Raw genomic sequence first — 21,487 nt, 5'->3', positions numbered from 1 at the left:
TTTTTAAGATTAAAAAAAATTGATTTTTAGAGACAGAGGGAGAGGTAGAGAAACATTGATGTGAGAGCAGAGCATCGATCGGCTGCTTCCTGCACCCCCTACCAGGGATCGAGTCCACAACCCGGGCATGTGCCCTGACCAGGAATTTCAACCTTTCCGTGCACAGGGCAATGCCCAACCAACTGAGCCACACCGGCCTGGGCTCTTCCTGCACCTGACACGTGCAGCAGGCAAGCTTCAGGAAGTGGAATTGACATGATCTTTTTTTTAAAAAAATATATTTTATTGATTTTTTACAGAGAGGAAGGGAGAGGGAGAGAGAGTTAGAAACATCGATGAGAGAGAAACATCGATCAGCCGCCTCCTGCACACCCCCTTACTGGGGATGTGCCCGCAACCAAGATACATGCCCTTGACCGGAATCGAACCTGGGACCTTTCAGTCCGCAGGCCGACGCTCTATCCACTGTGCCAAACCGGTTTCGGCGGAATTGACATGATCTTGATGAACAGAGCACAATAGGGCTGGGGTGGGATGCAGGCCACTCTGACACTAGTGGGTAGCGCTTGCCATGCATGCAGAACTAGGACTGCTGAGGGCTTGAGACGTCCAAGAGGTGCATTGTGGTGGTCTCCCAGAGAAGCCATCCCCCCAGGCTGCCGTGATGATGGTGTGACTGGAATGAGAGCGCGGTGCTGTCCGGAACAGTAGCTACCAGCCACGTGTGGCTACCCAACACTTGAAATGTGGCCAGTCTGGTTTGAGGTGTGCTGTTAAACACAAAATACACACAGGGTTCTGAAGACTTGGTATGACAAAAAGATAAAGTAGCTCATTAATAATTTTAAAAATATTGATTACACGGGAATAATACTTTGGATATTGGGTTAAATAAAATGTTATTAAAATTAATTTCACATTAAAAAAAATGTGGGTACTAGAGCGTTTGAAGTCACACACGTGGCTTGCCTTGTATCCCCGTTGGACAGTGAGTGCTCTGCTAGACATGCTCTGCTGTGGCTCAGGAGTTTGGACAGAAGCACTGCCATTTAAAGCAGTGGGTTCCGGGGTCCTTGGGCCTCTGTTTCCTCTTCTGTAAGACCTGGAGGCTGGAATCCATCACCCCTAAAGGATCCCTCCAGCTGGAGCATGTTGTTCCGTGTGCCTCAGTTTACTTACCTGCCGGGTGGGTAAATGAGTCCTGCCTTACTATCCGCTCGTTTATCAAATTAGAGAAGGGAGGTAGAAACGCCTGGACAGGGTACAGAACTTTGCCAATGCTGATGTCACCGCGGTGCTTCACCCAGAGCGCACCTGTAGGCCCCTTGAGAGGCGTGGGTGGGGGCGGGGCGTGAAGCTTTCGGGTCACAGAGGGGCGGCAGCAGGGTCCCGAGTGGGGCAGTGATCCTGGGTACAGATCTGCCTCCGCCACCGTGGCTTTCTGGAAAGCCTGCATGCCGAGGAATCCGGTGTCATGGAGCTCCTGTGCGCAGGTGAGGGCAAGAGGGCAGTTCTCATTGTTGCTGTTTACTGATGGGGAAACCGAGCTGGACGGACGTGCTCCAGGTTAGAGAGGGAGACAGTGTAGCTGGAGGAAGCCGGGTCTGCTCCCGCCCTTTGGTATTGGCACCTTATGGTGTGAGCGTCTGGTTGTGTCCTAGTGAAAGGAAAGCTCTCTGCCCTGCAGATCCTCCTCCCCTTTTGTCTGGAGGTCCCTGCGACACTGGGAACCGTGAGCCTGCAGGCTGGCCCGGGGCCAAGCCATCCAGGCTCAGAACGAAGCCTGTTGTTCTTGCAGCGCCACATTCCAGGGCTGTTCTGTTCCCCTGGAGGGGCCCGGTGCCTCCTGTATTTTTAGCCAGGTCAGTGTGACAGCTTAGGTATTGTCCTGGGCAATAGCTCTGTCTCTCCCCAGCCAGGAAACACTTATTAGTGGGTGCCAAGGTCAAGGTCACTGAGAGGACCTTGGGCATGACCACGAGGCCTCCCATGGCCCTCCTGGCAGGAGGAATCTGGGATAAGGGAAGGAGCACGGAGTGTGGAGACTTAAGCTGGAGCCGCCCTGGTTGCTGGGCACTCCGGACCTTTCGCTCGACGGTGCGGCCTCAGGCTCCGGCTGTGAAATGGGTCAGATTGGATGGGGCAGGTCGAGGTGCCCAGCATGGGCCCTTTAAGCTTACTGTCTCATCTTGGTTCCTGGAACCTCAGTTTCTGGAGGTTATCCTCCTGGCTTTTTGAGAGTAAAAAGGAGTGAGGTGCGAGCAGTCCCTGGTGCTTGGTAGTGAAACAGAACTAACAGTTCAAAAGCATAAATACAGTGAAAGAGAAGGCACCGAGAGAGAGCTGTGTCCGGACCTTGACAAAGAGCCTGGGAGAGGGAGCCGCCCCGCACATGATTCATGCAGCATGTGGGAGGGACCCTCTTGTTTGGTGATGCTCCCACCCATTTTCCCAAACACATTTCCTCTGGCGACACTCAGGTATTCGGCAGGCTCTGGGACTGCGAATCCTCATGGGGCTCTGTGTCCCTCAGGGCCTCGCCGGCCTGGAGATGCAGATGCTGTGAGAGGAAGGGGGTGTGTTAGAGACCGGCTGGAACACTGTCCCTCAGGGAGAGGCCGTTGGCCCCGCACGGGTCACCACGAGGCCAAAGTGAGGGCCGGTGCTGGAGAAGGGCTGGCCGTTCAGGGAAGCGGAGCCTCGGCCTTATCTGAGCAGCAAACCTGAGACTCCCGGCGAGGCGTCACCAGGGCCTCCCGCCCAGCAGAACAGCCACCTACCCCAGCCGAGAAGCCACGCCGAGAGGTCTGGGGGGACACAAAGGCCCTGGAAGGCATGGCCCCTGCACCCCTGCACTCGGGATCTAGCTGGAGGCACAGACCATGCGTGTGTTGCTGCTGTGCCCGGAAAAGACTCTCACTGGTCATAAGAGACTAATTCCTACACAGTGACAGACTAATTCCTACACAGTGACAGACTAATTCCTACACAGTGACAGACTAATTCCTACACAGTGACACCAACAGTGAGGGGATTCGGAGGCAGGGATGCAGAGAAGGGGATGCGGAGGAGGGGAGCGGCCGGTGTTGGGCGGGGTGGATCATGGCATGCCCTTCCGAGGAGGGGGTGAGTTTGGAGGTGGGCTTTGGGAGACAGAGGAGCGGGGCGAGGAGAGGCCTTGTACAGCCATCAGTGGACAGTGGACCCATGAGGACCTTCATGGGTAAAGAGCCACTGTCAGGGCCCGGGGCTGCGTGAGGGAGGGCAGCAGTGAGCTGGGGGTACCTGGCTCCTGTAGGGAACCCACAAGAGCAAAGCATCTCTCCTTATGGCCATCTTCCTCCTTGTGACCAGCTGCTAAGAGCAGCACAGAAACTTGGGTTCCTCTGGCCACCGCCCACAGCTGTGCGGTGGGGCTGGGCAGCCCGGGTGGCCATGGGTAGGCAGGAAAAGGCCTCAGCAGAGGGTCTCACTGGGCCAGGGCCTTTGGACTCGCTATGGCGTTTGAACTTCCTTCCCGGGCTTGTGTGAAAGGGGAAATGATCAGAACAGATAATCTGTAGCTGGTGTGGGGTGAAGGAGGCTTCCTAAAACACGCATTGCAGGGGCGTGCTGCTTCTGGAGTGGACGGAGCGGTGGCATTCATGCCGCCCGCATTCGCATGTCTCCTTGCTCCTGACAGCCCTCGGCCTGGGTTCTCCCTGCGCCGAGCAAGCCAGGTACAGAGGAGCACAGGGCCAGGGACCGGGGAACCCTTGTCCTCTCTGGTTCTCTTATGACCAGTGAGTCACCTTGGCGAATTGGAGAACCTCTCTGGCCCCTGTTTTTTGCCTGGGGCGTCGCACGTGAGGACATCTGCCCTACTTCCCTGGACAGGATAGTTTAAGGCCCACCACGTGAAGGTGCGTGCAAAATAGAGGGGCCTTTGTCGATCCAAGTCACAGACACGCCTGCATGGTGGATGGGAAGCCTGGGATGCCCCCGGATGGCAAAGCCAGAGTCAGACGCAGGTGTCTCCTCCATCGCCTCGTCCGGGCCCCCTCACTGAAGCAGGCAGGGTCCCGAGAGGCGGGTCCCAGAGGAAATAGGGAGGTGGAGTTAAGGTTTCAAAAGAACGAAATGCTTATGATTCCGCTTTTGTAAAATGAAATAAGCCAAGCTCCGTATGTGTGAGTGTTTGGTTAGGCAGGAACGCCAACCTAAAACACAAGGCTGTTACCCCTGGGACGGTTGGGGGAGGAACTCCTGCTTTTCACTTGTATGCGTGTACGTGTTTCTTGAATATCTTTTAATAACGAATGGGTGTTGCTATTCTTACTGTAACTTACTGTTAGTTGTTTTAAAAAATCAATAAAGCATTGCAAATGTTTCAGAGGAATTTTGCCAGAATCTTTCATTTGCTGTGGTTTCTGGTGTAGGGCCACCTGCCTTTAGTTTTCTCTTCTACAGAGTGGGCATTTGGCGACCAGTGCCTTTTTCTCGGTATTCAGGTAGCAGGAGTTGGGACATGGCTCATGTCTGTTAGACAGGAGAGGCAGGGAGATGTCCTCCCTTCTGGCCATTTAGATGGGAGGGCGGGAAGTGATGTTTGATGCTTATTTTAAAAGTTCCCCCAGAAGCTGTCTCGGGTGAAAGTATTACTATCCTCATTTTAAAAGTGAAGAAAGCCGCCCTGACCGGGTTGGCTCAGTGGATAGAGCGGCGGCCTGTGGACTCAAGGGTCCCAGGTTTGATTCCGGTCAAGGGCATGTACCTTGGTTGCGGGCACATCCCCAGTAGGGAGGTGTGCAGGAGGCAGCTGATCTATGTTTCTTTCTCATCGATGTTTCTAACTCTCTCTCCCTTCCTCTCTGTAAAAAATCAATAAAATATATTTAAAAAAAAATAAAAGTAGAAGAAAGCCAAACTCAGAGAGGTTATGTAACTTGTCCAAAGTCGCAGGAGCTAGTAAATGGCAGAACTTGGGTTTGAACCCAGCCCTCTTGGCCCACAGCTTCGTATTCTCCCCGCCACATGAGAAAGAATGGACGTGTTAAGGAGAAGCCCAAAATGAGGGGTTAGAAGACGAATGTAGACCCAGATGCCAATTACAAACTGTGTGACTCTTTGTGAATCATGAGTCTCAGTTTTCTCTGCTGTAAAATGTAGAGATCTTTCCTTCCTGCTTTATTGGGTCGTTGTGCTGGGAGACAGGGAACTAACATATTAAGCCCCTGCTTCATCCCCAGCACCTGGCGCCTCTGAGCTTAGCTCTGAGTATGACATGCACATGGGCTAATGTATGAGAAGTCCTGTGTAAAAGGAAAAAGCCCTCTGCAAATGTGAGCTATTATTAAAATAGCGTGAATCACCTGGGACCTGTTTCTCCTGAGTCAGTCCAGGAAAGAGAAGTGAAGCCGATGTGGAAATCACTGCCCTGCCCTTAAGCAAGAGCCCTCAGACCTTCACTGCCAGCACCTCCCCGCACCATTTCCTTTTTTGAAAGTTTTCTGAAAGCGGGCATGCACCGAGCACCTTCAGGCCCACCTGTTGCTCTGCCTCATTCTTTCTGTTGCTCCTCCCCGAGGATATTTTTCCATTGGTTTTTAGATAGAGTGGAAGGGAGGGGGAGAGACAGAGAGAGAAACATTGATGTGAGAGACACATCCATTGGCTGCCTCCCGCACATGCCCCAATGGGAGCTGGGATTGAGCCTGCAGCTGAGGCACGTGCCCTTGCCTGGAATCGAACCCGTGACCCTTCAGTCCGCAGGCTGACGCTCTATCCACTGAACTAGACTGGCTAGGGCAATCTCTGCCTCAATCCCGATCCTCACGGGAGAGAACGAGAGAGGGAGTGGAAATTTTCCATGCACCCCCCTCCACAGAAGGAGGTCAAAATGCCCGGGTCACCAGTGGTCACACCTCCTGCCACGACTGGCCTGTTCACTTGGGCATGTCCGGTCTTGAATGGATATTTGGTGCGAGTTCTGTTGGGAGCAGGAGGGCCACTGGGGTCGAGCACAGAGATGGTGGCGTTTAGCACGGTGCGTGGCCGCTGTGTGCTCACTGGCTGACCGCCCTGGGCCGGGCACTCGACGAGGCTACCTTCTCCCTTCGGACGTCTCCTGAGCTGCCTCTGGGGCTGCTGCGAGCTCCGGGCCCTCTGGGTCTGCAGGAAGGACAATCCCGGACAGGTGCTTGCTTAGTGTCTGGGCGAGTGTCCACCCTGTGCAGCCGACCTGGCTCTCGGCCTCGGGAGAAGGGTTCGTCCCTTAGGGGAAAGGTGCTCTGGAGGCTGCCCAGGCTCCTCGTCAGCCTCCGCCGAGAGTCTGCGGGACTCGGCTGGGCTCGTGGTGTCGGGTCCTGGCACCTCCCGTTTCCTTCCCAGCCTGACCAGAGTCCTGCGCGCTTGTGTGCCAGGTGGGCACCCGGACGCCTGGGAGTCCCCATCCTATGACAGATGTCCCCAAGACTGGGTGGCTGCTTGAAGCCGCTAGAAGGGGTGCTGTGCCCTCTGGTCACCAAAATGTAGGGCGGGGGAGGAGGCACAGGAGGGATGGTTGGGCCCAGTGCTTGGCCAGAGCAGTGAAGGGCTGTGGAGGTGGAAGTGTGAGAGAGGGAGGCGGGAAGAGACCTGCAGAAGCGGTGGAGAGGGGACAGAAGTAGAAAAGTTGAAAGGGCCACAGGCTTTGCCAAACGTCCCAAGACCAGAAGTTGTCCTTGTCCAGGTCTGTACCCTCTGCCATCTCACCCCTCCTGGGCTTCTGGCCCCGCCCTCTGTAAAAGGAACCAGCAGTTCTGCTACGGGGTTTCCTGCAGAGCCAGCCTCCCCGAGATCTGGAGAAGATGGGCAGGGGTGGCTGCCCTGACACCCTTCTCTCCTACCTCCTCCCACCGCCACCCCTCCCCAGTCCCCATCCCAGGTGACAACGGCCGCCCAGCCAGCGGCAGCCCCGCCAGCGGCAGCCACAGCTGGTCTGCGTGAGGGGAAAGAGGCCCCTTGTGCGGTGAGGTGTGCAGGGTGGTGGGTACCTGGCCAGCCCCAGCCCCAGGGTCTCCACTGTCTGGAGGCCCCGCCTGAGCTCCCGCGGACCAGTGGAAAGGGCCCCCCTCGGCTTATCCTCATTCACCTGACACCCAGGAGGCCTCAAGGTCAGTGCCAGCTCTGCCCCAACTCGTACCCTTTTGGCCTCATCTCCCACATCTCCTTGTACCACGTGATGATCCATGAACCTGAGCCGGAGGAGGCAGGTTTCCTCCGTTCCCAGCCTGCTTTCTGATTTGAGCTTCTAGGCTCTGCTGGGGTTTGGCTTGGCTGTCCTACAATGTCAGGATTCTCAGATCAGTGTTCTTGTGCCGAGCTGCACCTAGAGCTAGGAGGCAGGATGGAGTAATGGAGAGCCCTGCCTTTTCTAGAAGCTTCTCTCTCTCCAGCTGGAAAACCTCAGCCGCTTTACTTGGGCCTGCCCTCCACAGAGTCGGGGACAGGCCTTCCCTCGGGGACGGGCGTGATTGTTGAAGACAGCACTAGACTTGCAGGCATGAGACCTGACTTCCGGCCGTGTGCTTTGAACTAGTCACTTAGCTTCTTGGAGCCTCAGTTTTTGCGACAGTGAAGTGGATCTCATTTTTCCAAAGAGATGTGGGAAAGGAGGCCAAAAAGAGGGTACAAGTCTCGCTGACAGGGTCGTTTTGAAGGTTGAATGACACACTAGATGTGAAATCATCTGTAAACCACCATATAATGATAGAGTATTATTCCAACATCCGATATTAATTGAATTCCTATTTTGTACGAGGCAATGGGTGAGTTCCAAAGGTCTGTTTGAGGTTTCCTTTCCCTGAGAGACTCACAAGTTATCAGACGAGACGGACAAGTCAATATATAGATCAGCATATTGTGGGGTGAGGGGTGCGGCCGTTGAAGCATGCCCAAAATGCTGGAGTGGCCATGTGACTATTCTTGCTCGCCCATTCTCTGCCCCATACACAGCTGGATCTATTCTGAACACAGATCTCATTGGCGGATACTCACTCCTTCGAGTCACTCCAAGGCTGCCGTGCTTTGGGGTTAATCTAAATTTGTTTATGTGGCTTATGCAGCCCTGCACGATTTAGCTCTTTCCAGTTGCCCCACTTACACTGTGTGCTCGATCCACATGGAATTTATTTCTGTTCATTGCACAAACCACCCGCCCTTGCCGTCGGCCTTCCCACACGCTCTTGCTGTGCCCGGATGCGCCCTGCCATCACCCTTCCCGAAGCCTTCTCTGGCTTGCACTCAGTAGACCCCCCGTGTGCTCCTGTGGCTGCCATGTGGCAAGGACTGCTGAGCCGGTGCTGCTAACCTTGGGGGCAGAACAGAGCATGTCTCTTCGTAGGGCTGTGGTCCTGGTAATTTCCAGCTCAGCTCTCGGTGGTTTCTGATTGCCCTTCTTTGCAATGCTTTGCCACGAAGGGGAAAGGAAAGGTGGGGGGTGTGGTAGAAGGGATTGGCGGTGGGGGCAGGATTGTCTCCGGCCACAGAGGGCCCTGGGGGACTTTGGCCAATGCCTTGATTGTCAGTGAGGCAGGAGCAGGCAGGGCCTGGGAGAGCACAGGCGTAGAGACCAAAGCAGGAAGGCTGCCCGGGAGCAAAATATGCAGAGGTGACCTAGGACTGGAGACTCTGAGTCCTTGGATCAGGACATTTCCAGTCACCCTGAAAAGTGAGCGTGAGATGCCATTCTCAGAAGCAAATCAGATCAAGGTCTTTTCAGCCTCCCGGGGTCCTAAGTCCGTCTCTCTGTGCACCAGGAGCCTTCTGTGTGCAAGGCTGCCTGCCAGGCCCTGGGACGTCGAGGTGACCGGAGTAGACACTGTCCAGGTGATACACGCAGAGAGCTGTGATCCCGGCTAGAGCTTGGGCAGACGTCAGTGCTGAGGGAGGGTGTTCTCCAGCCTGAGGGACGCAGGCATCCGCAGGAGGTGACATTTGATCCGAACGCGGAAGGGTAGGTGAGATTTGGGAAGAGAAGGAAGGGCATTTTAGTAGGAAAGCCCAGCACCCACCAGGAATGGCAGAGGTAGTGGGGCTGGAGTTCACAGAGCACGGAGCCACACCTACAGAGCACAGGTGCCTCGGACCTGGGCAGGCATTGCAAGGCTGTGAGCAGGGGAATGCATTGGCCAGTGTTGCAGTTTAAGAAGGTGAAGGTGGCAGGGTATAAGAGGATTAATTGGAAGGTTGAGGGATTGCAAATGGAAAACTGTTACAGTGAATGAATGGGTAATCAGAAATCAGTAATCCACGCAGGAGTGGCAAAAAAATGAATGACTCAAAATGACTTCCGGTGAACTCCACGCGGACAGGCATCAGGAGGATAGGTGTCTAGCCCAGAGCCAGGCACACAGTATGTGCCCAGTAAATGCTTTTTGAGAGAATAAATGGGAAGAGACTATGAAGAAAGAACAACCAATGATAATCCAGGGAGCCTGAGGTTAGGAGCCTGGGAACCTTGAGGAACGGGGAACCAGGAGGACGAGCAGGTGGGGTCAGTGTATTGAATGACTTGGAAGCTTGGTCACAATCTTGGAAGGCCCTGGTACACGGGCATGGGAGCCTGGGGGGCTGTTTCTATATCTTCTGGGGTTGGTGGGGTTAAGGTCTCTGCTCTGGGCCTGCTGCCCCAGGTTCTGAAGGATTCCAGCCCTTTGGCCCTGTTTCTACCTACTTAGAAATCACACCCAAGGAAACCGTCAGCACCACTGTCTTATCTATACTAATAAAAGGGTAATATGCTAATTAAACTGGGAGACCTTCCAGGAGACCTTCCGGACGTTCTTCTGGACAAAGCCATGGTGGCGGGGCCGAAGTAGAGGCGGTTAGAGGCCAAGAGGGGAGGGCAGTTGTGGGTGATCAGGCCAGGATGGGACGGCAGTTGTTGGTGATCAGGCCGGTGGGGGGGGGGGGGGCATTGGGGGTGATCAGGCTGGTGGGGGGGGCAGTTCGGGGTGATCAGGACAGCGGGGGGGGCAGTTTGGGGTGAGCAGGCCAGCAGGGGGGCAGTTGGGGGTAAGCAGGCCAGCAGGGGGGCAGTTGGGAACAAGCACACTGGCATGGAGGGCAGTTGGGAGTGATCAAGCTGGTGGGGGGAGCACTTGGGGGTGAGCAGGCCAGCGGTGGGGGGCAGTTGGGGGTGAGCAGGCCAGCAGGCAAGAGTGGTTAGGGGCAATCAGGCAGGCAGGCAGGTGAGCGGTTAGGAGCCAGCAGTCCTGGATTGCCAGAGGGATGTCCGACTGCTGGTTTAGGACCGATCCCTGTAAACCAGCAGTAAGGACATCCTTCGAGGGGTCCCAGATTGGAGAGGGTGCAGGCTGGGCTGAGGGACACCTCCCCCCATTCCACCCCCCCCCCCCCTGCATGAATTTCGTGCACCAGGCCACTAGTGTTAGTAATAATAGGTGATATTTGTCAAACACCTTCTGTGTCTTTAGTGCTTTTCCATCTCATTGGATCTTACAACATTTTGTGAGTTAGGTCCTATTTAATGTCTTACTTTTTCAGTTGAGGAACCTGAAATTCACACACCTGCTAAGTGATGGGGCTGGGATTTGAACTCCAGGTTTCTGGCCCTGGAGCTCTCTCTCATTCCTAACCTCTGTAGCACTTCCATTCACATGAGGATGGGCCAGCCACTTGTCGTAGAGGGAAGGGGTTGTGTGGAGGCTTAAGGTGCCTCTGATATGTCTTTGGGGGGGGGGGGGGGTCAAATAATATTTGAGGCTTGAAAGGGATCTTGGAGATATTTGGTTGATTTTACAGGGGAGGATTTAGGGCTCAGAGCATTTGTAAGCATTCTCCAACTGGTTGATGGCATTTGATGACTTCCCATCTTGTGATGTGCCAGCCTGGTGGGTCAGGTGCCCGTGGGAGCTGATTATCTTGGACAGGTGGGCACCTCACCTGCCCTGTCCTCCCTCAGTCAAACCTGAACTGAAATGACCTTCCTCCGCCTTGGCCTCACTCTCCTTCCTTCTCCTCCTTCCCCCAGATTGACAAGTATCTCTATGCCATGCGGCTCTCCGATGAAACGCTGATAGATATCATGACTCGTTTCAAGAAGGAGATGAAGCATGGCCTTTCCCGGGATTTTAATCCGACAGCCACAGTCAAGATGTTGCCAACGTTTGTAAGGTCCATTCCTGATGGTTCAGGTGAGTCTCTCAGCCAGAGATTGGCTCCAAAGGCTGAATGCTCTGTGAAACATCCTTCCAACTTCCATTTATTTGTTCGTTCATTCACTCACTCATTCATTCATTTACCATTTCATCCATCTGTCTGTTCATCCATCCATCTTCCCTCCATACATTATCAATCCATCCATCCAACATAGGTCTACGGAGCATCTACCACGTGTCAGGCACTAGGGAGACCGTGGTTGGACAAGGCTGACCTGCCCTCATTGGTCTGACTGTCTAGTAGCTTGTGATAAGAAAGGGTCGTATTTGCGGATCTTACAGATGCTGTGGAAGATCTTAGAGATGCTTGTCACCAGAACATGAAAGGCTCCAGAAGAAATGAAGAGTTCATTTTAGGAGAATCTCTCCATCAGGGCATCAAGGCCTCCCTTCAAATAAGTAGCAATCCTAGTGACTGGTGGGCCTCAGACTCAGAGGGGAGATTCGAGTCCCCATCTGAACAAATTGTATAGATGCTAAATCAAGGTAGCCCCAAAGCAGGGAAAGGCCAGGGGTGATGGAATGGAAGGAAAAAATTATCCTGTTAGTATGTCTGTATGGCCCATGCCCCACAGTGGGGGTTGGGAGTGGGGGGTGAGGGGGGGACTCAGCCCCTGCACTTGGCAGGGTGGAGGCTGAGCGGGCACAGCCTGGCCTGCTCACGGAGGCTGTTCTGTCCAGCCGACCCGCAGGTAGTAGTTTGCAGGGGCGGGTGCTGTGCCTGCCCAGTTTGGGCAGGAATCCCGCTCTGAGTTGTGTTCTGTGCTCTAGGCTGGGACTCACCTGTATGTGAGAGAAGGAAGAAGGAAGTCAAGTTTCTCCTGGGGTTTTGAGTACACGCCCTGAGAGTACGGCCCTCATTCCCTGCTCCGGAGGTTCCTGTAAAGCTGGGATTTGGGACAGCTGGCATGCAGCCTGCAAAAGGGATGTCAGGAAAACTGCAGCTGTGGCAGCTGATGTGCACAGAAGATGGGCAAGGGCAGGGCTTGCAGGAAAGTCCTGCTGCCTGCAGCGGCCTTGAGAAGCCTGGAGGGTTCCCCTGCGAAGGAAGAGCATGCGCTCTGTGGCCACCAGTGGGCTGTGCTCCATGCACACACATTGGGATTTGCATCTCTGATGGCTCCTGACTATTTAAAATCCATTCCACCTCCATCCTTTGGTTCTCCTTGAGGTCTTGGTTACCAGCAGTTCGGGGTTTTAGTAACTACCAAAGAGATTCTGGCCATCAGCGTGGCTGGACGGCGGTGTGCCCTGGGTTTTGTTCTGATGTCCCTGGCTTTGTAGTTCACTTCTGCTTTTTCCCAGCCCTGGGTGGTACTCACATCTGGGAGCACTGGAGCCTTTCCGGATTAGCTAGTGGAGTTCTGTAGGAGCAGTGCGGCTGTGTCTGCTGCCAGCTGAGAGGGGAGGGGAGGGGGCGGGGCATGGCGCCCCTTTACTTGGAAGAGCTCAGAAGGATACCTGATGTCTTCAGGGCACCTGATTCTGTGTTATTGGCCCAAGACCAACACAACCAAGGAGCCTTCCCTTCCTCCTTCCCCGCCCCTCAGCCAGCTCCCCATCCTCACACCGGCTGTCCGCAGGGGTTCTCTCCCGCACCCTCTCCCAAGTCATTTCCAAGTTGAGGGGCTCAGCGTGTGATCGAAGTACACTAGTAAGCGAGCCGTTTGCCCCGTCAACTGCTCTTCAAAACAAGGCTCAGAATTCAGACTCATTTGGGAAAATCAACATTCTGCAGCCCCGTCGTAGAGATGAATTCATAACAGACACCAGATAATACAGACCGTGACAGCCCTGTGGGGAAGAAACCGGCTTAACCTGGCATACTTGCCTTTTCCCCAAACCTCTTTGATCTCCCCACCCCCATATTTCATCTATTTTTAGGTAATTTTTCACTTAAATATCTCTGAAATCATTAATGTTTTGTACAATAATCACATCTCATGGTTATTATTGGCAGCATTTTTCTTTCTTCACGTTATGTGAAACAATGATGTGTCTCGCCATCGGTGGTGTCTTCAGAGTGATGACAGATGTGGCACTAAGCCATGCTGGGGGTCACTGTCCTAGGGCTTGTGGGACGGGAGCCAGGAGCCTGGGCCCCAAGACTCCTTTGGAGCCTCTTTCTTCCCCAGTGTGGATGGGGCCAGATGTTGAGGGCAGTCTCTTAGGAGAGCCTGGCTGGTCTGGCTCCGTGGTTAGTGTCCGCCCGCCCGCTGAAGGATCAAGGATTCCCTTTCTGGTCCAGGGCACGTACCTTGGTTGCAAGTTCCCCAGCCCTGGTAGGGGCTCATGCGGGAGGCAACCAATCGGCGTGTCTCTCTCACGTCGATGTTTCTATGTTTCTCTCTCTCTCTCCCCCCTCCCACCTTTCTCGCTTCCACTCTTTCTAAAAAAACCAATGGGAAAAACATCCTTAGGTGAGGATTAAAAAAAAACAAACAAAAACAGGAGAGCCCTAGCTGGTTTGGCTCAGTGGATAGAGCGTCGGCCTGCGGACGGAAGGGTCCCAGGTTCGATTCTGGCCAAGGGCACATGCCCGGGTTGTGGGTTTGATGCCCCCCCAGTACGGGGCATGCAGGAGGCAGCCAGTCGATGATTCTCTCTCATTGATGTTTCTATCTCTCTATCCCTCTCCCTTTCTCTCCGAAATCAATAAAAATATATTAAAAAAATAACAACAACAACAACAAACGAAACAGAAGGAGCGGGAGGAGGTGAAACCAAAACCCTGAAGTGCAAGGACCCACCGTCCGGTGCAGAGGGCCTGGGCCTGCTCCCCTGCCCTCAGAGCTCTTCCTCTCCCCCCCCACCCCTCACCTGCTGACTGTCTCTGCCCCCGTATTGGTTTCCAAGGCTGCCATGGGAAGCGCTGGTGGCTTTTCATAACAAGAACACGCCGTTTCACAGTTCTGGAAGCTAGACGTCCAAAATCAGCGTGTCAGCAGGGCCAGGCTCCCTCTGAGACTCCGGGCAGGCTCTTCCTGGCCTCTTCTAGCCTCTGGTGGTGGTCTGGGTGTTTCTTGACTTGCACTGTGTCCCCCCGTCTGCCTCTGTCATCACACGGTGCTCTCCCGGCGCGCCTCTGTCTTCACACGGCATTTTCCTCTTCTAAGGATACCGGTCAGATGAGACCCACACTAAGGACCTCATCTTCGCTTGATTACTTCTGCAAAGACCCTGCTTCCACATAAGGTCATGTTTCTAGGTGTAAGGTTAGGACTTCGACAGTGCAACCAAACACACCCTACAGCCTTTCTCCCCGTGGCTGTTCCCAGTGTTCATGGGTGGGTGCATTCATGGGTGGGTTCAGTTCAGGTGCCCTGGGGCCCACACTCTTCTTGGAATGGCCCTGACAGCCCCACCCTGACACTGACATTGATGCCAAGGCCTCGGAGACCTGACCCGCGCCCAGTCCCTGCCCTTAGTGACAGATGTGCCTTCCCCTTCCCCTCCCCTGCTTGCTTAGCAACCAAGAACCAGCAGGTCCCCTGGCGTCGTCAGAATGCTGGTCTCCTTCGTAGTAAACCATGGTGCTGTTCCCTTTCTGGAATATTAATTACGGCTTCAACTCTGTAATTAGTCCGCAACAGAATTAGTGGTAGTCCCAAACCACGGAAGGACAGATTGGACTCGCCCCACGGAGATTTGCTCCTGCCCCTGCGGTGGTGATGTGACCTCCACGGAAAGGGAGAAACAAACCTTTCCTTTCCTGCCGACCTTCACCTGGTGGGCTGGGCTCAGAGTTTGGAAAATTACTGATTTTTTTGTAACTGTATTGGCCCATTTTTATTATTATTATTATTATTTTTAATCTTTGGACATTTTTTTAATGGGTAGTGGTTTTTCTTTAATTGCTCTTCAGTAATCTATACATTAAAAAATTGTAAACCCTAAGGTGGCTTTTAGCGGTGGCATGTCCTTGGAATAAGAAAGGTACGGATAATAAATAAAAGAAGGAAGATATTGAAGCCTTTTTACTCTGGTGACGTGGCTGAACAGAAGTCTCTTTAGAGCTGCCCAGTCTCCCTCCAAAGACCCTGGTCACTCTGCTTCATTTGTAAAGCCTTTTCTTTTTTTCCTCCCTTCTCATTTATCCTTAAGAATATTATAAATACCAGTTATATTATAAGCTATTGAGGGCAGATTGAGTTGGATATTTCTTTGTTTTAGCTTCATGGTTCCTAGCACGCTCTATCCAAAAGGGTAATTTAAAAAAAATTTGTGGTGCCGTCACTGTTAGTTCTTTTTCTTTCACTGTTAATTTTTTGAGCTCTCTCTATACAGAGTACTACTTTCTAGCCAAAGGGAGGGAAATGTTTACTTTCTTTTCATTTGGGCTGGACACTTACCTATCTCTGACTCAGTTTCCTTATTTGAGAAGACGGTTGGATTATCTGTGAAATCTCCGGAATGTCCAGTGTTCTAGTTGGTTTTTTACTCATCAAGTTTCTGGATTGCAGACAGGAGGGAAAGCCTTCGTATCTCAGAATTAATTCACTGAGCAAGGCAAAGGTAGGCATTTCATGAAAGCGCCGTTTCTGTTTGCCCTGTATCCCAGCACAGGCCTGGACTCAAGAGCGACATCTGTCCCATGTTTGTTTTCTATTATTCGCTGGTAATAATGGCTGTCATTAGAAAGTGGAGAGTTGCCAGGGGCCCTTCAGATGCTTTGTTTAATGAGCCTCCTCTAGAGGAGCCGTTCTCCGAGCTTTGGTGGAGATGGGGAATGTGGGCAGAAGTCGTAAGTAGGAGGCACCAGCAGCAGGAAGGAAGGTTGAGGCCCAAGATTTGAGGAGGAAGTTGGAGGAAAAGCCCGCCACTACAAAAAGAGGCTGAAATGAAAAGAAAAATCCTACCTAATAAAATAGTAATATGCAAATTAACCGCACCTTCGCTACGCCCAAGCCACGCCCACCAGCCAATCAGGGCGAGTATGCAAATTACCCAACAAAGATGGCGGTTAATTTGCATATGCTGAGGGAGGGAGGAGTGAAGACTGAAGACAACTTAGAAGGAAGACGGAGGAAAAGCAGAAAGCAAGATGGCTGCCAGAGGGAAAGCCAGGGCGGAGTGGGGCGGAGCTGGGCGGGTATCAGCAGCATGCGCGTGCAGGCGCGGCGGCCACAACAGCGGCGGCAGCAGCAGCGCATGCGGCCACAGCAGCTGCAGCAGCCGCTTGCAGGATTTTTCCTGCAAATGGGCTACTAGTAAATAAAATAAAAGCCTAGAACACTGGGTTAACCTCTGGCTCTGCTGCTCATTATCCGTGTGACCTCGGAGAAGGCAGCTAACTTTCCCAAGCCTCCATTTCCTCATCTGTAAAATGGGCACGAGAATCCTTGCCCTCCCTGCCTCAGGCTGTCAAGAGGATCAAGTAAAAGTGCTTTGGAGACTGCAAACCACCATGAGAGTTACAGTGGGCCATGGTCCTCCTCTTCGTGATTGTAATTTAATAACTGACCGTGTAGGAATTTTTTGGGAAGGCCCTACCAACCTATGGGACGAGTCAGAGGACACCCTTTCCCCCACCAAGTGTGCATGTCTAACCCTGGAGGAGAGATCCAGGGTTTTTCAGAATTCACTGGCATCCTTCCGATGTGGGCAGGAGAGGCGGGTAAAGGGGGAAGCAAAGGCAGGCTGTCTCACCCGACCCCGATCCCCCCAGGGTGTGGATGAGCCCACAGATGGAACTCTGTGACTCTGCAGTGGGCTGACTGGACACCACAGGTCTGAATTGGGGTGCCACCCTGAGGGAAAGGGGGATGATAGACCCCTTTGTTATGAGGGCAAGTATTTGGCGGATGAGTTCCCTAATAAAGAATATTGAACTTGGGCCTGGGCCGGGTGCCTCACTTGGTTGGAGCATTGTCCCATACACCAAAAAGGTCGCAGGCCTGATCCCTGGTCAGGACACATACCTCGGTTGTGGGTTCAATTGCTGGTCAGGGTGTGTAGGGGAGGCAACCGATGGATGTTTCTCTCACATTGATGTTCCTTTCTCTCTCTCTCTCCTCCTTCCTCCTTCCCTCCCCCTCTCTCTAAAAAATCAATAAACGTATCCTTGGGTGAGGATTTAAACAAAATTGAACTAGGGAGCTTTCTGAAAGAAATCTAACTCCAGTTTGTATAAGCAGAGGAGGCCCTTTCCTGGTTCACATAACCGGGAAACCTGGTCATAAGCTGGCTTCTGCCTAATATTCTTTCAGTCTCTGTTGGCTTCCTGCGCAGGCCACCTCTCCCTCAGGTGGAGACAGCCCTGCAGCCCCAGCCCACACCTCAGCTCAGAGCTGGCCATCCCAGGGATGGTCTTGGAGAGGGTGACGATTGGCTGGCATGGGTCATGTGCCCACCCTGAACCAATCCTTGTGGCAAGGTGGGTGACTCTGGATGCTCCTGGGTCACACATTGGTCCCCTGGACCTGAAGCTGGGGGTGGGGGGTGGTGTCAGCTCTACTCCAACTTCAGCTATAAAACAGGAAGGGAGTTACCTAAAGAGATGCTAGACAGGCAACAGAGTTTACCAGATACCATGTTGCCCTTATCGGAAGTCATTCCTTGTTGTCCTTTGCGTGGCAGAGAACGGGACCGAGCAGATCGTGTGTCTGACCCAGGCTATTCTTACTGAACCTAGCAGCAAACCTTGCCGATGGCCTGCTGTGTGCAGGACTCAGTACTGGGGGAGGGAGGGAGGCATGTTAAATTGCCCTTTCTTTCAAGTTGCTTATCATCCAACTAAGGAAAATAGAACAGCTTATATAATAAAAGCCTAATATGCAAATTGACTGAACAGCAGAATGACTGGTGGAATGACCGGTTGCTATGACACGCACTGACCATCAGGGGGAAGATGCTCAACGCAGGAGCTGCCCCCAGCCCGCAGGGCCCAGGCCAGCCAAGGCGGGTTCCAGCTGGGCCCCCCCAATCACCCTGCTGGTCGCCCCGCAGAGGGTGGTGACCAGCGGCGGTAGTGGTGGAGGGTGGGTCCGGCAGGCGAGCAGGTGGCGGCGGGGGGCCGGGCTGGCTAGCGAGCGGGCCGGCGCCGCCCCACAGATTGGCCCTGATCGCTGTCCAGGCCTAGGGACCCTACCCATGCATGAATTTCTACACCGGGCCTCTAGTATACCCATAAAAAATAATGAGCATCGCAGTGTTTACAAGAATACAAGTGACTAAGAAAGGGAGGGGCCCTGGCCTTGCCACAGGTGTGACCCCGAGCAAGTCATTCGGCTGGTTTGGTTGGAGCTTCCTAATCCATAAACTGAGAAAGGGAGTTCATGTTTGTCCCGTGTTTCCTGAGCTGCCAGTGTGATTTGTAGAAGAGGTGCCAACTGCCATTTCTTTGAGCACAAACACGCCCTGGAACGAGGGTCACTGCTCAGGGAAGGACCAGGAGCTGCACTGGGCTTGACAGTGACCCTGTGTGAACTGCCTCCAGGGAAAGCCGCCCGCACATCATCCGTCCCCACTTCCCGGTGTGTGGAGTGCCCAGTACTTGGAATTGTCCTGACATCTCAAGGCCACCCTTTCCGGTTGCCTTTTCTGACCCAACCCCCGGGACCCCGCTGACCTGTGCTGGTGAAAACACAGAGCAGCAGCGAGCCGGGGTGGACCGGCCATCGGCGCTGGGGTGCTCGGGGAGGGGTCTGCAGAAGTGCGGGCCAGCCCCAGGCCCTAAGGCCAGGTTCCTCCTGGGTCATGGGTGGCTACGGTCGTTTTCACTCACCCCGCTCGGAAACCTTTAGGCCTGGGTCCTGGAAAGGTGCTGCGTGAAGCCTGACGCCTTCCTGCATGAGGGGCAGAAGCTCTTTTTTTAAAATTAATTAATTAATTAATTAATTTACTTTTTAAAATATATTTTATTGATTTTTTACAGAGAGGAAGAGAGAGGGATAGAGAGCTAGAAACATCGATGAGAGAGAAACATTGATCAGCTGCCTCTTGCACACCCCCCACTGGGGATGTGCCAGTAACCAAGGTACATGCCCTTGACCGGAATCGAACCTGGGACCCCTGAGTCCGCAGGCCGACGCTCTATCCACTGAGCCAAACCGGTTTTGGCAAGGGGCAGAAGCTCTTACCTGCTGTCAGCACTGACACCGTTACGCAGGTTCCGCCTCCATCACCTGGGACTTGAGCACAAGAACTTGTGTTTACTTAGGCCTTTGAGTCGACTGAAAATGACACTTTCCACCAGGCTGGCAACCAAAATATTCCCTATGCTATTTTTTTTTTTAAGTTATGATGAAGAGCCAGTGTAAAACATGAAAAAGTATTTACTTAAACATTAAAACAGTAAATTAATTTTTAAAATATTGAAACAAAATGAAAACATTCATAATTTTATCCTAGCGTAGTGTTCACTTTTATGCCTATGATTTCCCTATGCACAAGTGGTTTGTAGTTGTTTACCAGACCAAATTTCCATTATTTGCACTAAAGAACAAAGAAAATGATGCTGGGATAGCTATCCTATATAATAAAGAGGTAATATGCAAATTGACTGTCACACCCTCACAAGATGACTGCCTACAACCAGGCCGGCAGGGGGGTTAGTGAGGGACGACCAAATGACTGAACAAGCAGGCTGTGTGGAGTGACCAGGCTGGTGGGGGGGCCATGAGGGGCGACCAGGTCGGTGGGGGAGGGGGGGCTACCAGGCTGGCAGAGGGGGGCAATTGGGGGTGACCAGGTCGGCAGGGGTCAGTAAGAGGCGACCAGGCTGGTGGGGGGTGCCAGTTGGGGGCAACCAGGTTGGCAGGGGGGGAAGTTAGGGGTGACCAGGCCGGCAGAGGGGGGCAGTAAGGGGTGACCAGACCGGTGGGAGGCGGGCAGTTAGGAGTGACCAGGTCGGCAGGGAGGGGGCAGTTAGGGGCCACCAGGCCGGCACGCAGAGGCAGTGAGGGGAAATCAGGCCGGCAGGTGGGGGGCAGTTAGGGGCGATCAGGCTGGCCTAAATGGGGATCAGGCCTAAATGAGCAGCTGGATATCCCCCGAGGGGTGCTGGATTGGAGAGGGTGCAGGCTGGGCTGAGGGGGACCTTACCCCCCCATGCACGAATTTTGTGCACCAGGCCTCTAGTCCACATATAAAAGAATGAAACGGGACCTTTACTTCATATCATATAAAAAATTAACTTAGCCCTAGCTGGTTTGGCTCAGTGGATAGAGCGTCAGCCTGCGGACTAAAGGGTCCCAGGTTCGATTCTGGTCAAGGGCATGTGCCTTGGCTGCGGGCACATTCCTGGTGGGGTGTGTGCAGGAGGCAGCTGATTGATGTTTCTCTCTCATCGATGTTTCTGGCTCTCTCTTGCTCTCCCTTCCTCTCTGTAAAAAATCAATAAAATATATTTAAAAAAAATTAACTTAAAAGTTATGATGAGCTAAAACTATAAAAGTCTTAGAAGGAAGTAGAGGTATGAATCTTTGTGACCTTAGATTTGGCAATGGCTTCATAGAGAATGACACCAAAATCACAAACAACAAAAGAAAAAATAAATTGTATTTAATAAAAATTAAAACCTTTTATGCTTTAAAAGTTCGTGCCCTGACCAGGAATTGAACTGTGACTTGGTTCATAGGTTGATGCTCAACCACTGAATCACGCTGGCTGTGCAAATTAACAGATTTTAACTGATTTTTGGGGAGCACGTGTGGGGGTAACTAATGAGAAGTAAGGTAACGTTGGATGGTGGCTTAATGGTTTGGCATCCTGCCGATGGCCACCACCCTTGGTGCTCTATGGTGGTCTCGGCATACAGTCCCATCATCGTTCTCTGTTCGCTGAGGCCACCCCAGTGATTGCACACATTGCCCCGAGGAATGCAACGATATCAGGCCAGGTTACCCTTATGTGATCAACAGGGACTTCTGTTAAAAACATCCGTTGGTGGGAATAACCCAAGTGTCCACCGACAGATGAATGGATGGATGAACAAAATGTGATATGTACATACAGCAGACTACCATCCAGCCTCAAAAAGGAGTGAAGTACTGACACATGCTACAACATGGATGCACCTTTAGTTTTTATACAAAAGGAAATAAGCTAGACTCCAAAGGACAAATACTACAATTTCACTTATAGGAAATATCTAGAATAGGCAAGTTTATAGAGACAGAAAGTAGAACAGAGGTTACCAGGGACCAGAGGGAGGGGAAATGGAGAGTTATTGCTTAATGGTTTCTGTTTGGGGTGATAAAAGTTTTGGAAATAGATAGTGGTGATATTGCAGAACATTGGGAGTATATTGAATTGTACACTTAAAAATGGTTACAATGGTAAAT

The 21,487-nt window shown here is 52.8% G+C and overlaps 1 protein-coding gene across 5 annotated transcripts in view; it reads left to right on the top strand.

Annotated features, from left to right (window-relative positions):
- Positions 1-21,487, top strand: part of HK1 (hexokinase 1) — a 90,449-nt gene that overhangs the window by 35,480 nt on the left and 33,482 nt on the right. For all 5 annotated transcript variants that reach the window (XM_054728681.1, XM_054728679.1, XM_054728680.1 and 2 more), the window contains one exon: positions 11,015-11,177. In XM_054728681.1, the coding sequence (XP_054584656.1) occupies positions 11,015-11,177 (163 nt within the window). The remainder of the gene's footprint in view (positions 1-11,014; positions 11,178-21,487) is intronic.

The sequence above is a fragment of the Eptesicus fuscus genome, chromosome 17, assembly GCF_027574615.1.
Source record: "Eptesicus fuscus isolate TK198812 chromosome 17, DD_ASM_mEF_20220401, whole genome shotgun sequence".
Lineage (NCBI taxonomy): Eukaryota > Metazoa > Chordata > Mammalia > Chiroptera > Vespertilionidae > Eptesicus > Eptesicus fuscus.
The sequence above is the reverse complement of the archived record's forward strand: the minus strand, read 5'-3'. Positions and strand labels throughout refer to the sequence as shown.